Genomic DNA, 16,297 nt, shown 5'->3' on the forward strand with positions numbered 1-16,297 from the left:
GTGTGTGTGTGTGTTTTAAGTAAACTCTACCCCCAACATGGGGCTCAAACTCACAACTCTGAGACCAAGAATTACATGCTCTACCAACGGAGCCAGCCAAGTGCCCATTTTGATGTTTTTCTTAGTAAGGGGAACGGGTGTGTTCCTGGGAAAACCCAGACCTTTACTAATCTGGTATTCCGAGTAAAATAATTTACCACTAATAGGATGCCTGCCATGAGGGCCCACAGAGCCCAGATGCAACACAGCAACTAAGCTTGGCTGCAAGCCCCTGATGAGGTCCTCTTTTCCCGGGGGACACACCAAGTCACAGGGGAAGGCTCTAGCAGAGCCTTCATGGATATCGAATGCCTGTAACTAATGACAACAAGAATAAAGACAACAGGTTTTAGTGAGTCAGGCAATGGATAACAAAGCCACCAGCATAACCACATTCCCCACTGGTAATTCAGAAAGAGTTAGTATTTCCTTCTCCGTACCCACCTCGCTGACAGTTAACCTCTATAGCTACACATGCTCTACATCAATGCCAAGCAGACTCCTTATCAACATGCTGATGAAAATGGGCCGCCTTGATTGTGACATCGAATTAGATTAACAAAGGAGAAAGAAAGAAAGAGGATTTCTCCCCCAATAGCATCAGTCATCAAATTCAACTCGTTCTCCAGGCATTAAGCAAAGAAAAAAAATCCAAGTAAGTTAATCACAGGTTAGATGCTACCAAACTGACACGAAAAAGAGGCTCTGGAAGGATGCTGAAGTGGGGACTGGTTCTGGATTAACACACACGAACACACGCAGGTGTCGGTAGGAGAAACACCTGGTTCCGATCCAGACCATGTGCTGGTGGGCAGAGGTCGCTGCTGGCCTCTCTACCCGACTGGATCAGTTTGGAGTTAGTCACACCTCTCAACGGGGTTACCTGCCCTTCTCTGAGGTCCAAAGAGGAGACAAAATGAAAGAGTCGAGCCACCTGACAAATGGGAAAAGAAAAAAAGCCATGGGCACCAAGCCTACAAAACAGGATTGAAGAGAGCCATGCTGTCTTCACCACCTCACTCACTCACTCACTTCCTCCTTCCCTCATTCGAGCGAAGGCAGAGGGAGTGTTCACAAAGCTCTGTGTGAAGCCCCACAGAGGAACAAAGATGAACATGAAACATGATGCGATCCTTACTCCCAAGGAGCTCACAGTCTAGCTAGGGCATCAAGACACAAATGCACACAAGACAGCAAATGACAAAGATGACAAAACGTGAGGCAGAAGTTCCAGGGAGGGAGACAGCGCAGCTGGCTGACACCGGCGGAGGTCTCACACGAGAGTTCACACTCGAGTGGAGCCAGGGCTGCGGCACTGGAACGAAAGGGGAACAATACTGCAGCCTGGTCATCTGAGCCAGGCCTGCACTCTGGTGATAGGGCTTCAGGGTCACCAGGAAGGACTCTCCACACACAGCTGATGTCCCTGTCCTCGCACATAGACGTCCACCACGGAGCCTCAGCTGGAAGCTTTGCCTTGTCCAAGCTTCCTCCTTGGAAAGGCAAAGGCCCTGAAGGGAGGTTGATGTGGTAGCGATCCCACTTCCTGGGCGGGGGGGGGGGGGGGGGGGTGCAGGCGGAAGACAGGAGAGATGTTGCTAAAGGACAATGAGGGGGAGAAAGGACTGGAGCGGGGGCGGGGGGGGGGGGGCGCATCCACAAGACAAATTTGTTCAGCTGTTGGTGAAAAGAGGAGCTACGGTTGTATTTGCAAACGTGCCCATATTATCATAAAAATGATGAAGCTCTAAAGAAACTCTATCTTACGGTAACATGTATTTGTAACCCAAATTCCTTCACCTAGAATGTACTATATCCTGCATTTGAGTGTTGCCCCAGCCCTGCCTCAGGGCAAAGAGGGAGCCTGCTTTGGTGGCATTTGCTGGCCGCCTCTTGTATATTAATGCACCTTCTTAATTCCCAGGGATGTTTGATATAAAATGGTCACGAGAGGAGGTAGACAACCTTGACTGTCTCCAGGGCTGTGACCAATTCTAAAATTCTCAGTGGCAAGACAGTCATCTCTCAGGTACTCAGCCATGTGTTCTCAGGGGCTGGTGATGTAACCCAAGTAAATAAAGGTCAGGAAACGTTAGCCCAATGTGTTGTGGGGGTGGGGCTGGGAGGGGGCCCGGGGGTGCTTGGAGAGATTCAGGGAAAACGGGACTGGGAACTAGAAAGTCTCACTCTGAGCCCAGCTTGGCCACTAACAGCTGTATGACCCTGAGTGAGCCATTCAACATCCGGGTCTCAGTGTCCACCCCTGAGAAGTGGTGGTGATGGGGTTACAAAGACGGCATCTAAGGCTCCTGCCTGCTCTAGCAACCTATGGGTTTGACATTCCTTCTCTCTTGGGGGAGGGCAGATGCTCACTGTTGTAAGCTGACCCCAGGGACCCACTCACCACGAGGCTGAAGAGGAGGAGGAAACAACTGTATGGAAAATGGGGCCGAGAGCCACGAGGGACCTGAAGCCCAGGGCTGGAGGGTGGCTTGCCCAGGGAGACACAGCACCAGCAAGGCGGGCCGGGGACAAGAGTGCAAGTAACACCAGATCCTGTGCTCACGCTACCGCACCACAGAGAAAAGACGGGAAGAGAGCCTAGATCCACAGGACAGGGAAATTCAGTTTCCTCTCCAGAAGAGTCTGAACTGTAAAGAACTTCCCAACACCAGCATCTGACTTGTTCCTTTTATTCTGCTCAACAGAAAATGATCAACCTCAGAGATCAAACCAGCATACAGAAGTGAGTAACAGGCAACCTTTATTAAGCATTTAGTATGAGCTCTGCATTCTTTGAAATCTTTATCTCCATCATCTCATGAGTGTTTTGTGGCATCATGCCTATTTTTCAGGTGAAGAGGCTGAGGCTCAGAGAGGTGCAGCAGTAATGTGGGAGCTGGGGTGTTTAATCGGGCCCTGCTTACCCCCAAAGTCCACGTGTGATGCGGAGTACTGCTCTATAAGCTGTGACAGCTATAAATATGTACGACAGTCCTTCATTCCTCTAACATTTACTGAGCACCTACTAGGGATGCAGATAAGATATGAATTCTAGGGGCACCTGAATGGCTCAGTACGACTTCAGCTCAGGTCACGATATCACGGTTCATGGGTTCAAACCCCGCATCAGGCTCTGTGCTGACAGCTCGGAGCCTGTGGCCTGCTTTGGATTCTGTGTCTCCCTCTCTCTCTGCCCCTCCCTTGCTCATGTTCTGTCTCTCTCTCTCCCTCATAAATAAACATAAAAAAAAAAGATATGAATTCTAATGATGACAACAGAGTGCCATGTGGGGACCAAGAAGCAAGAGAACACTTCCACCTGGAATCAGAAGAGGTTTCCATGGAGACAGTGGCATTTGACCTTGAAGGGTGGAAAGGATTTCAAACAGGGGGTGACAGGGGCAGATGAAGGACCAACAAGAGCAGAGGCAGGAAAGAGAAAAGTCTAGAAATAGCAACTCTGTGTGCTATTTCTAGAACAGCACAGAAGGTGGTGCTGTAAGTGCAGTACAAGAGGACCCAGAAAGGTAAGGAGGGACAAGACAGAAAGGCTAGGATCAGAGCTCAAATGGCAAAGGAGGAGAGCAGCAGTGACTATCTGGGTGGCTACTGCAATAGTCCAAGCCAAAAGGAAGGGTGTGGGGAAGAAGGCCTAGAGAAAGGGAAGAGATGTAAAATGGGCAGGACTTGAAGAGTAAGTAGGAAGAAGGAAGAGCATCAAAGATGACTGAGATCTGGAGCCTGGAGGTCTGGAGGGGGTGGTGATTTCATTGTCATCAGAAAGATGGGACACAAGAGGAGGGGTGGATTCAGAGTTAGGAAAATACTAAGTAAAGATACCAAGGAGACAAGGTGAGGAGAAGTTCAGCAGAGAATCAGAAATGCAGTACTGGAGTCCCAGGCAGAGAAGCTAATCTGGGAACCAGGCATCAGGGGACAGCTGAAGGTGAGATGGTCCTGGGAGGGAGAAGAGAGCGAGGTGAGGCCCTGGAGAAATCCCACCCAACACTGCTGAGCGAGGGGAGGAGGAAGGGAGCTAGCAGGAGACAAGAGTCTGGAAGGAGGAGGTGACTAAGAAGGCGCCACATCACCACAGCCAAGAAGAAGCTCTTCCTGCTCACAAGTGATCTTGAAAACGCTTTCTCAGACCTCATAGGTTCAACCAGGCTCCTCTCCAAGACCAGGTAAGCAGGCAGGCTTCTCTCTTCCCACCTGGACCCTTGATGCATCCAGCTATACACAACCTCCACAGGTTAACTTGGGACAGAGAGGGGGCAGGAGACAACCGTGTGAGTTCCTGGCCCTTCCTCTTTAGCTGACTGGTGGCATTGTGTCTTCTGTTGTTTTACTCTCCCTAGCCATCTACCAGGTGGAGTGAGGTGCCATAGTCGTCCCAGCAGAAACACAGGAGAGAAGGGATCCAGGATGATGATGGGGTGTTGAATAATAAAGGTGAACATGGTAGAACCACACTGGCAAGAAGTCTTGCTTGGTTCTGATTCAACAAGTTGCAGAGAGCTTAGCTCGGGTGCAAGCTGATTTGTTTGAGAGACTTAGACGGCAGGCAATACTTCCCAACTTTTTCAGCAGGTTGTTCAGCAGTTTAGATAATCTTGGGGTTTAAAACTGGTTGCCATGGTGAAGTGTAAATATTAATTTTATGTCACACTGTCCTTAGCTAAAACAGAAGAGAGAAGGCCAACTTGATGTAACCAATACAATGGCTTGAAAGTGTTCCTCAGCTACTGGATGGAGCAGACACGAGGGTGTGACAGTGAGGTGAGACACAGAGACATGGAGGGGATGGCAGTCTTTTCTTCTTCCTTGGAAATGCTTTCTGAGAATGAGCTGACACAGGGAAGTTTTATAGAAGGAAAATCAATACCTGCCCTCTGATTAATTGTAAACAGGTGGTTTGCACCTAATTAGTATTCAACAGATAGCCAGAAACAAAAAACAAAAAACAAAGGCAAGGAAAAAACGACTCCAGTCTGGCCAGAAGCTGCAAATCACTGGTTTTATGAGCCTCTGGGAATGAGCTTCTGGTTCCAAAAATAAAGTTTCATGGTGGTTTGAAAGCAGTATTTTTTTCAAGCAAGAAGTTTAGATAAGGCAGTGATGGATAATAGGGAGGGGACTTTTTTTGTTTATGCCAAAAACTATCTCGTAGAGTTTGTTTTATTCTTAAGGCAAAATTGAGTGGGACTTTAAAATGAGCGGGGAAACACCACAAGTTGTCTCTCTGTGGCTCTAGTACCCGTGTTCAGGTGCCATCCTGTAACCGGGGCTTGGCTATCCCTTGGCGGCTGTTGACCATAACTGCAGGCAAAGTGCCTGAGTTATGGCTGGCAGATTGGGGAAATGGAGGTCATGGCGTGAAAGCAGCACTGGGCCAAGGAAAAGAAATAAAAGCAACACCATGGGTGATGCCATAGGTTGAGTCTCCATCTCCCTATTTTGCTGGTGAACCTCATTTAAGGAGGCCCCACAGTGCTGAGTGGGTAAGAGAAGGGCCCTGTCAAAGCCAGGGCACTGCAGGTGAAGGGGGGAAATAAAGGCAAAGAGAACCCAAGACGTTTCATAGAGGGCTTGGGGCAGTGCTGCCCAAGAGAACCTTCCGTGATGTTGGAAACCGTCTATATCTGTGCCAGCCACCTGCTACCACAGCTGCTGAGGATTGGAAATGGGACTAACATAACTGAGAAACTGAATTTTAAATTTACGTAATTGTAATTAATTCAAATGTAAGTAGCCGCACTGGACAGAGCGGGACTAGAGAATCAAAAACGTTTATTCTTCAGATCAACAAGGTTTGATGAGTAGCTATGAATGCAGAATGCTAAACAAGTAGGCACTGGTTCTTTATTTTGTTTTTTTCTAGGCAAGAAACAAAGGAAAAGAATCTAGAGTCCCTCATCTCCAGAAGCTAACAATATAATAGGAAATATTAGATTCTAGGGAGAAAAACCCACACACAATCTGGGGAAGCAGAACCCCGAATCCACAGCATCCAGAATCCACTGCACTACTTGGAGCAGTGTCTTAACGGGTGACTTTAACAACAGAATTGGTATTGGAGGAGCTGTTCTAAGGATCGGATCTCCAGGGGGAGTAAAACAACATTATTTTTCAAGTTATGGGGCAAGTAAAAAGCAAGGTTTGTTTACTAGGTCTAAGAACGGGGCAGATGGAAGAGACCTAATACGTGCTTCCTAGTTCAAGAGCGATAAGGTGGCCTTGGACACCTCACAGTTTTAAAACTTTTTATCAATTGGTTTTTCTCCTCATGGTTTCTCTTTCTTGTGAGAATGTGTTTTATTTTAGAGAATTATTTTTATTTTTCTTAGGTTTATTTATTTTGACAGAGAGGGAGAGCACGACAAAGGGAGGGTGAGAGAGAGGGAGAGTAGAATCCCAAGCAGGCTTCATGCTGTCAATGCAGAGCCCCACGCAGGGCTCAAACCCACGGACCTTGTGATCATGACCGGAGCCAAAAACAAAACTCAGACGCTTAACCGACTGAGCCACCCAGGCACCCCTCTAGAGCATTATTTTTAAAAAGAGAGAAAGATTTCCAATTCTAGTCTTTAAAAAACCTGGGGCTCAATTTTCCCTCTGGGTGAAATTATTGGCTGGGAAACACCCAGCTTTGAGGCTCAGAGCCCACTCAGAGACCAGGGACGTTTAGACCGATGGTCCTAGAGAAGCGTGTCCTCAGGAAGGAGACAGAGCAGTTTCATAGAAAGAAAAGATGCATCGACATTTCCCAGGGACAGAAACCCTGGGGAAAACTGGGGGTGGGAGGGGGATTAGTAGTCCTGGAGGAGAAACTTCCCATGTGTAATTGTGTTGTTTTCGTTTTTCCAGTTCTAAAATAAAATATTAACGTTAATAACAACTTATATTTGTACAATACTGTTTACAAAGTTTCTTCACTCCTGATGATGCAAAAACCCTGTAAACATGTTTCTTTTTTTTTTTTTAAGGAAAGGGCTCAAATACAAGAAAAATTACAAGAAAAGAAGTATTAACTAAAAGTGTGGCCACATGTTGTACACCTTAAGCTAATATAATCTTACATGTCAATTATACTTTAATTAGGAAGAAAGAAAGAAAGAAAGAAAGAAAGAAAGAAAGAAAGAAAGAAAGAAAGAAAGAAAGAAAGAAAGAGTAACCAAAAGATCTTTAAGCTCCACACTTTCCTCCTGGGGAGCCCTCAAAGGATGGGGGGAGAAAAGCAGAAGACAGAGGAGAAATGACCCTTCATCCAGTCACCTGACCCCAGCCTCCTTTTATTCTGAAGTAAGAGACAGTCTTTCGGTTACCTCACACTCTCTTCCATGTCATTCTGGCTAAACGCAGTAGATGTTTAGAGTGAGAACTGATTTGTGAGTTGAGGGTGTTTTCTGGGAGGAGAAAGGTAGGGCCCAGGAGTCGTAAAATGGAGCCATGAGTAGGGTGACCATGGGTCCCTGTTTGCTTGGGATTGGGTTCGTGTATACGGGTTCCTGGTGTAATTATTCCAGAAAGGCGTACTGGACTGGTTTGGACATTAAAATTTATGGTCACCCTAGTCATGGGTGACTTGGCAAAGTATCTTTTTTTCATAAAATTGCTCTATTCCCGTTATCACCAAGGTGGTTCAGGGCTCAGCTGGGTGCAATGCACTGTGCTGGGCTCTTTGTAGCATTACAAAGAGGGAGAAGAATTTGTATTCCCACCATAATATTTCTCAAGTGGCATGAAGTCTTGAGGAAATGAAACATTCACACACACACACACACACACACACACACACACACACACACACCTCACTTTCTCATTCTCAAGGTTAATGCTTCTAAGAAGCCAAATCTGCATCCCAGGAATGTTAAAGAAGTTAAGTGTTTTAACCCTAATCACCTGTGCATTTCTGGTTCTGGATGGGGCCTCAGGCAGTGACCTGTTCAGAACTGGCTGTTTAACAATCATCCGGGCAACTTGTTAAAAATACAGATTGAGCCTACTGCCTGAGATTCTGAATCAGCACATCTGAGAATCTATTAAAAAAATAAAAACAAAGCTTCCCAGGTGGTTTGGACATGAAAGCCAGATTTGGACTCACTGGTGAGTCATCATCCTTTGACCCCTGCCTAGAGCGATCCATTGTTGCTGTGGAAACCACCGATTTACTCCTCAGCCAGACTGGATTCCACATCTGTTTCAAAAATAGAGGGCATTATTTTTAGAAGACAAGATGTGTTTTCTCCCTTAAGATATTTATATTTAGAGAGGAAAAGCAAAGCCCCCAAAAGGCAGAAAACTTTCTCATCTGAAACAAACTCAACAGGAAGCGGGCATCCTCACGACTTGAGCACAACTAGAAAGAACTAGTGAGCGGTTATTTCCTGAGGCAAGTTTCAGATTGCTGGAGCTTCCTTCACGTTTAGTTGTTGTAAGGTGCCCGGCTGGAGGCTTGGGCTCACGGGGTTCCCCGCATGGTCTGAGGGGCTGGTGGCGGCTCGCCAAGATGGTATCAAGACTCTGGAGGCTCCAGCTTGAGGCAGACCTGGAAAAGGACGGCCCTACAGAATTACCATCGGAATAAAATTTACACACACGCAGTTGTATGGCTGAGCCATACACTGAACCACACTGAGCCAACCCGATAAATATACCGCACTTATGCTCTATGACTGAGCTGAGGAAACAGCAGCACCCATCTTTCTTCAGGCTTCAGAAGCAGAGGAGATGGGGTGGAGAGAGGAACTGACAGAAGGTTTCTGGAGCTTTGTGTTGCAAAGTTGCCCTGATGACTTAAGAATTTACCAAGTCAGAGTTCTCTTATCTTTCAGCTTAAAAAAGGAAAGCACAAAATGGTTACATCTCAAATAGAAGGATCTTGGCATTCGCTGCTCTTTGTAAATCCTGACACATCTCCTTGGGATACCACAGCAGAATGTCCCCTCCAAAGATACTCACTGGGATCCATCACCTTGCCAGCAACGATTGGACTAAGAGGGACACCTCACTACAGTTCTGTTATAGAAGGAGCCGGTCCTTCTCTGAATAGGAATCATTCCGTTTTGGTGTCCCTTCTCTTTCTCCCAACCTTTGTCTGTAGAACTCCTTAACTTCAGGTAGCAGTACTTTTCAAACAAATGTTCAGCCCCAGTGGGTAAGTCTTTCTTCCTACTGTGCTTCTCTTGGGTCAGGACATAGAAAACCCAGCTCGGGCCCCTGATCCTGGCTGTCAACATGCTCCATCCCACCATCCACTCAGAGCCCATGGAGCACCAAGGTCGGTATCAACTGACCTCTTCCAAAGCCTTTCACAAGTCTGCCCCCTTGCCTACAACACTCACACCACCACCTAGGACACATAGCTTCCCTTTGCTCATACAACTCACTTCCCAGTCAGTGTGTCTGCCCAAACATTAGCATAACTGCCTCTCCTCCATCCCCAGCCGACTGTAGACCCCTACTCCACATTTGGACTGGGGGTAAGGGACTGTCACCAGGAAACACAAGGCCATCTCCTGAATTTACTCTGAGGGAAGATGTCTACCAATCGAATTTTTCAGGGCTGAGCACACAACGAGAAATGGACATAATGACAAGGAGAACGTGACGTGAGAAGAAGCTAGAAGGAACACAGAGGACATGAATGGGGCTGGATGGAAAAGAGAAGTGATGCTTACATCACAGACCAGAGTTTACTTTGAACCTCCTTCAGTGTTAATTGCGGCTGCTACAGGCATCCTCCTCCTCCATGTCTGTACCACTCACCTCCTCTGGGACCCTGGGTTCCTTCCCTCAGGTCAGGTGGGCCACATGAGCTTGGAGCGCACCCACTCACTCAGGTAATCTCCCCACCTGGCTATTTTGAGTGTAGGTGACTCTCCCAGTGCACCCTGGGAAATTGTAGAGAAGAACTCCCTCCCTCCCTTTTCATTTTCTCTTTCTCCCAGGCTTTAGCTTCAACTCAGTCAGAGGTTCTTAATCTGGGACCCACAATGAGTTTCAGGAGCTCTGGGAAACTCTTAATATCGCATACATCATTTGTGCGTGTGTGTGCACGCACACACAATTTTCCGGGGGCGAGATTCACTATTTTTTCCATCAGATTTTCAAAGGGACCCCCCAAAAAGATGAGGAATCCCTGATTGGTCCTGAGCCTGCCCTGTCCCATTTGTGTGGGTGAAGCAGGGCATGCTGACAGGGTCGAGATCATCCCATGGTTGTAGTGCTCAGGGCCCCACACAGTACCTTGGAAGCAGCCATCACGGCTGCTGTGGCCGCCACATTCAAGCCCCGCTTCCCAAAGTGCACAAGGGCATCATAACTTCGGTCTTTTGCTTGGACCAGGCAATCATCGATTTCCTGTTGAAGGAAAAACGGAGGCACACTGAGTTGGAAGGTTCAAACAAATCTCTGTTCTTTCTCCCTTCTCCTGAACACTGGGCTTGGCAGCTTGCCCAATCACGGATTCTCACTGGGACTGAAAAGTCACTGGCACTTTGGGGTGTGCGTTCAGAGAGGGGAAGGTAGACGGGAGAAAGGAAGGAAACAAAAGAGATACAGGGAAGTAAAAAAGGAATTTTGAAAAAACAGCCATTTACCGACCCAGGAAGGTTTCCTTCTAGCAACACCCTACGATTGTTCCTGAAGCCCTCTAACCTCCCAGGGAGGCTCCAGGGGTCCTGGATGTGGACAGGCGTGCATTCCACACACAGCCATCCTATAGGACACTGAAGGAACTGGGTGGAGAGAATGCCAAGAATGAAGCCTCTAACCTGAGACCTGCCACTAACTGGTTGTCAGGCTTTGGCAAGTGTTTATTTAGCCTTCTGAAAAATGAGGACAGTGACAGTACCTAATTGGTGGAGCACGGGGAGGATTACATGAGATCATTCCAGTAAAGTATCTAACACAGTGGCTGGTTTCAATGGAGTGAGAACCACTGTCATCTTTCTATCTCAAGGGGATCAGGCCCTTGCAGTTCTAAAATTCTACAATTCTTAAGAAGTGCCTGGGTACTTCAGTCAGTCTGACTCTTGATTTCGGCTCAGGTCATGATCTCATGGTTTGTGAGATCGAGCCCCGCATTGGGCTTTGCACTGCCAGCATGGAACCTGCTTGGGATTCTCTCTCTCCCTCTCTCTCTCTGCCCCTCCCCTGCACGTGTTCTCTCTCTCTCTCTCTCTCTCTCTCTCTCTCTCTCTCTGTCTCTCTCAAAATAAATAAACTTTAATAAAATAAAATTCTACTATTCTGTAACTATTAAATACTATATCCAAATACCTCTCCATGTAAGATATTGAGGGGAGATATTAGGACACAGAAAGAGCTACTAGTGCTATTTTTGTTGATAAGGGAGATCATTTTACAGATAATGAAATAAAAGCAAAGATGAGAAGTCATGCAGCATCATCCCCAGGGTAAGAGGGAGGTTGGAAAAAGGATTGAAGTCTCTCTCCTTCAGGGGCAAAAATAATGGTTTACTTTAGATCTGCTTCAACGCTGGCTTTTTCTTTCTGTTTGTTACGTCTGGGTTGTTATCACTGTTGCAGGAGAACAGCTGTTTTGTAACTTACAGTAGCTCATTTCGGAGTTCAGTAACACAACGACACCTGGCCTCAGGCTCATTTGAAGTTCAGCACATTAGTGCATTTCCTTTGCTTTGAGGCATATCGTGGGTGAGTCAACCCCTGTGCATTCCTGGTTTAAGGCTTCCCCAGGAAGTCACCACACTAAGTTTTCATTGTGACCCCTGACTGACTCTGGTAGAGATTCTTGGCAGCTCTTAAGTCAGCCACCTTCACTTCAATGGAAATTAGATTGGTGGCTTCAGGGTGAGCCCAGCATCTGGGGAAAGGGAAACGGAAAGAGTAGGGATTTGACAACCAGAGGAAGAGGGAGATCCTATTCCTCAAAACCCACCCTTCTGAGACAGGCAGTGCTGTATCCTAGTTCCTAAAAGGGTTCTCAGAAATGTCTATAGTAGTCTGCTCATGCAATTAACATGTTCCCTCAAAGCTTCCCCTGAGAAGTCCAAAGTACTCAACTTTCAGAGACAACAGAAATTGATATACAAAGCCACCTACAGTGCTCCTATTTTATGTTAAGAATCATATCCCAATCAGTTTAGAAGGTCATGTAATATAATTAATGAATGATACAATATTGGGCTCAATAATCCCACCCTTGGCAATTTATTCTAAGACAAGAAGTCAAAAGAAGAAATCCATCTCTATGTATTGTGGTGTTCATGAATCATGAATCAAGATCAAGTACAAACGGCTTATGTGCAAACATGTTTAAGATCTCAGACACAAATATTATATGCATATTAAGTGTTTTTGTTGTTTTTAGGTATTTGGGTTTTTTTTTTTTTTGGTTCACTTAAAATTTTATTTTAAAGAAAGGTTTAATAGACTGCTATCCATAAAAAAGAAGTTACCAAAACAAATTAGTGAGGCAGAGGTAATGGATAATGGACTTTGCATTCATTATTGTATGAAACCTTAAAAAAAAAAAAACCCAAAATCTATAGAACAAGTCACTGAAAGCAAATCCAGCAAATTAAGTTCAGCGGAGATGTTAAACAAAAAATCATCTTACAGACAGTGACATTGTCTTATAAGAAGCTTAGAATTAAATTTCTTTTCAAGAGATATAAGTTGTAATTCTTACTTGAATTCTTACTTATTACTGACCCTTTCCTGCAATTTTCCCCTGTCTTATTTTTCCCATCTCTGACATTAGACAAATCTATATTTTCATTGCCAAGATGTTTGTGAAGTACTTTGACACAAAATAAACACAAAAGGTAAACAGCATGAACAAATTATTATGACTGTTCTCATTAGTACTTACCAACCAATAATTACAAAAACAGCAGGGATTCCACTGGTAACACATATTGTATCACCGAACAATAAAGCAACCCTGCACAAGAAATTTATTATCTTCCCCTCTCTGTTGGTAGCTGCCTGGGTACACGCTCAAGGCATTTAATCTCTTTATGCCTCCACTTTTCTATGTTAAGTTTTAAAAGTGATTTTTAATAGTCTATGTAAAAATAAGATCTATAGAAGGACAGGAGCTGAGCATGATAAAAAGAAGGAAATTCAGTTTAGGGAGTTGAATTATGAGCAAATCTTTTGTTGTTTTTTGTTGCAAGGTACGCAAATGTTTTTTAGCAAGTAATGATAAATAACATCTTTTTGAGGATTTCACCACTATTTCTAAACATGTCAAAAAATAGATTAAAAAGAAGATTAGAAGGAACAAATTGTTGGGGGCAAATATGGGACAATCTAGGGTCCCCTACAATAAAACACTCTGTCCTTTTTACTTATCACTTTTAAATTTTTTACTCGCTGGAAGGAGTGACAAAGGCTTAGCAGCATAAATTACCTTTTCTTTTGAAGACAGCGTGGGATGTACAAACTTCCTGTATAGGAGGCTGGAGCCTTTTGTGTAGGGAGACAGCAGCCAGGCGACAAATGCTATTTTTAGTTCGTAATAGAATGGAAACCTGGAGAGAGATGAGAAAATACACGTTCTGTTAGGTTCTCAGCAACACTGCCTGGGCCTATGAAGGACGAGCCCAGCACCTCTCGTGCCTGCCCAAGGCTGCAAGGCTCCCAGATTCCTCCTTTCTCCACCCATGAAGCTATACGCGTACACTTGCAAACACAGAGCAAAAGCCCAAGGCCTCTATTTTTTTTAAAAGATTTTATTTTTATTTATTTTTAATTTTTTTTAACGTCTATTTATTTTTGAAGGAGAAAGAGAGACAGAATGTGAGCAGGGGAGGGGACAGAGAGAGAGAGAGACACAGAATCCGAAGCAGGCTCCAGGCTCTGAGCTGTCAGCACAGAGCCTGACACAGGGCTCGAACTCACATACCGTGAGATCATGACCTGAGCCGAAGCTGGACACTTAACTGACCGAGCCACCCAGGCGCCCCTAAAGATTTAAGTTTTTTAAGTACTCTCTATACCCAACATGGGACTCAAACTCACAACCCCAAGATCAAGAGCCACATGTTCTACTGACTGAGGCAGCCAGGCGCCCCCCAAGGCTTCTTTGGAAAGTCTGTTCTTGTTTTCATTTTTTGTCAAAGCCAGACAGGGATCCAGGTTGTCTCCAGCCATCACCCTGCGGGCTATGCCTGGCAACTGCTCGTGTTTCTTGCAGGGTTCTGCTTGTTTAGGTTGGAGCTGGGGCTCCGGCCACAGCCTGTAGGTTCGGAAGGTCATGTTCCTCTGTGCCCTACATCCAGTCACTCACTCTTCACTTGTGGCCAAGAAAGCACAAGCACCTGAAGGCTTTATAACAGGGAGGAGCTGACAAAGAATCTTCAGACTGAGAATAAAAGCCTCCCCTTCTTGGCTGGGACAGGAGCCAAATTCTTGACAGCAAAAAGGATGCTACTCACCCTGCGTAAGTCGACGGCAGGCAAAAAGAGCTTGATCTTTTTGGTGCCAAAAGAAAGAAGGGTTCAGGGTGCAGGTAACATACAACTCCAGAGTCTGAAGTCCTGCACACTATTCATTTATGCATCACAGAAACACTGACCAGCACCAACAAGTGTCAGCTTGTGCTGAGCACTGTGTAGACAATGGTGAATAAAGAAGACCTGATCCCTGCTCTCTTGGAGCTTTTAGTCTAGCGGGAAACAGACAAGACTTTCTTGCACCCTTGGAACTGATAGTCCAGTCAGGAAAACAGTTTGATCAAATAATCACAAATAATACAGAATAGCAACCTGAGACAAGTGCTATAATGGGTCTCCGCCAGCTCACATGGTGCCTTTGTATATATAAGAAAAAGCCACCCCTCAACTGGATGCAGACCTGTGAGCACACGACTAGTGAACGAGCCTTCATTTGAACTTTAGCCCCACTTGCCACATTGGCCAGGTATCTTGCTCTATGAACACCTGTGCAACAACACTTGGCTGTCCTGATGTGTACTGATACCATGTCTTTTTTGTTTTCTATATTCTGATGCTTTGGCATCTTGGGTCCTTGCTGACTCTGGAGAGGGTGCCCCTCCTGGGATTAGCCAATTCCCAAAGATAGGAAACAACTTGCCCACAAGCAAGCCTTTCATATGCAAACTGACCAATCCAGAGCCCTTACCCCTACCACCTCTTTTGTGAGCTCACACTCTGGGCCACTCTCCAGCTGCCCTCACCATCCCAGGGCCAGGTCCCAGCCACCAAAGGACAGCCCCTTCACCCCAGAGCCCCCTGAAATTATTCAGTCCAGCTAATCCTAAACATGTTTACTCTGCCTTGCGTGCTCCTTCCATGGAAACCACAATAAAGGTTCTTGCCCACACTTCCTACTTCTGCCTCTTGACTGACCTCGTGGTGTGCTGTGCCTCCAGTTTCTAGGGATCTGTGATTTTAACAAACTTCTTCCTTCATGACAGTCATTTCTGCATCTATGCGTTTCACCATACCTGATGAAAACAAATCCTGGGTACCCTTAAAACATGATACTCTGAGGGAAAAGGACACCTGTGCTAGTCTGAAGAATCAGAAAAGTAAGTTCCTCCCATGTACCTTCTTTCCCAGCCCCCCTTCCCCCACCAAGGGAGCTGAAAATGAAGAGCAATTTCTGGCAAGTCAGTCCAGAGCCTTCAAGTCTCACACAGGACCCCCAAATCAGCAGCTCCACCCACTCTGCTTTCCTCATCCAGGTCTCTGGTCTGCCTTCTTCTGCCTCTGGCAGGCTCTTCCTGGATATTCCCTCAGCAACTCGAGAACACTGTCATGTCGAGATTGTTGAATGTTTCACAGCCATCACAGACAAGAGGCTGAAGGAACAGAGGCATGATTCTCCCACACTTGAACACTCTAGTGATTAATAATGGAGGAAATTTTGTCTTGGAAACAAGTATTTGCCAACCCCAAGGGGAAAGCAAATGAATCTAGCAAGCTCAGGCATCAACACAAAATACACACATAATCCCAAAGGATCTGTCACACGGCAGTGCTTTTGTTGTTTATGCAAAAGATGTGTTTTTTTCAAAACAGGTAATGCATGCATATATAGTTTTAAAAATCCAAATATCCAGAGGAGTATACAACAAAGAATCTCCTTCCCATCCCAGACCCTTAGTCCCTTTTCCAAAATCAAAATCATTATCAGTAGTAAACTTCAGATGCCTAAGATATAAAATTGTGTGGGTAGGGCGCCTGGGTGGCGCAGTCAGTTAAGCGTCCGACTTCAGCCAGGTCACGATCTTGCGGTCC

General features: G+C 45.7%; 1 protein-coding gene across 6 annotated transcripts in view; it reads right to left on the bottom strand.

Annotated features, from left to right (window-relative positions):
• REEP1 (receptor accessory protein 1) overlaps positions 1-16,297 on the bottom strand; it is a 113,400-nt gene that overhangs the window by 23,138 nt on the left and 73,965 nt on the right. For 4 of the 6 annotated variants that reach the window (XM_023251848.2, XM_023251852.2, XM_023251853.2 and 1 more), the window contains exons 4-6: positions 13,444-13,564; positions 10,291-10,404; positions 821-973 (exon numbers count right to left, since the gene is read on the bottom strand). In XM_023251848.2, the coding sequence (XP_023107616.1) occupies positions 821-973; positions 10,291-10,404; positions 13,444-13,564 (388 nt within the window). The remainder of the gene's footprint in view (positions 1-820; positions 974-10,290; positions 10,405-13,443; positions 13,565-16,297) is intronic. The other 2 variants (XM_023251849.2, XM_023251851.2) reach the window with 2 other exon arrangements.

This window comes from Felis catus, chromosome A3 (assembly GCF_018350175.1).
Source record: "Felis catus isolate Fca126 chromosome A3, F.catus_Fca126_mat1.0, whole genome shotgun sequence".
Classification (NCBI taxonomy): domain Eukaryota; kingdom Metazoa; phylum Chordata; class Mammalia; order Carnivora; family Felidae; genus Felis; species Felis catus.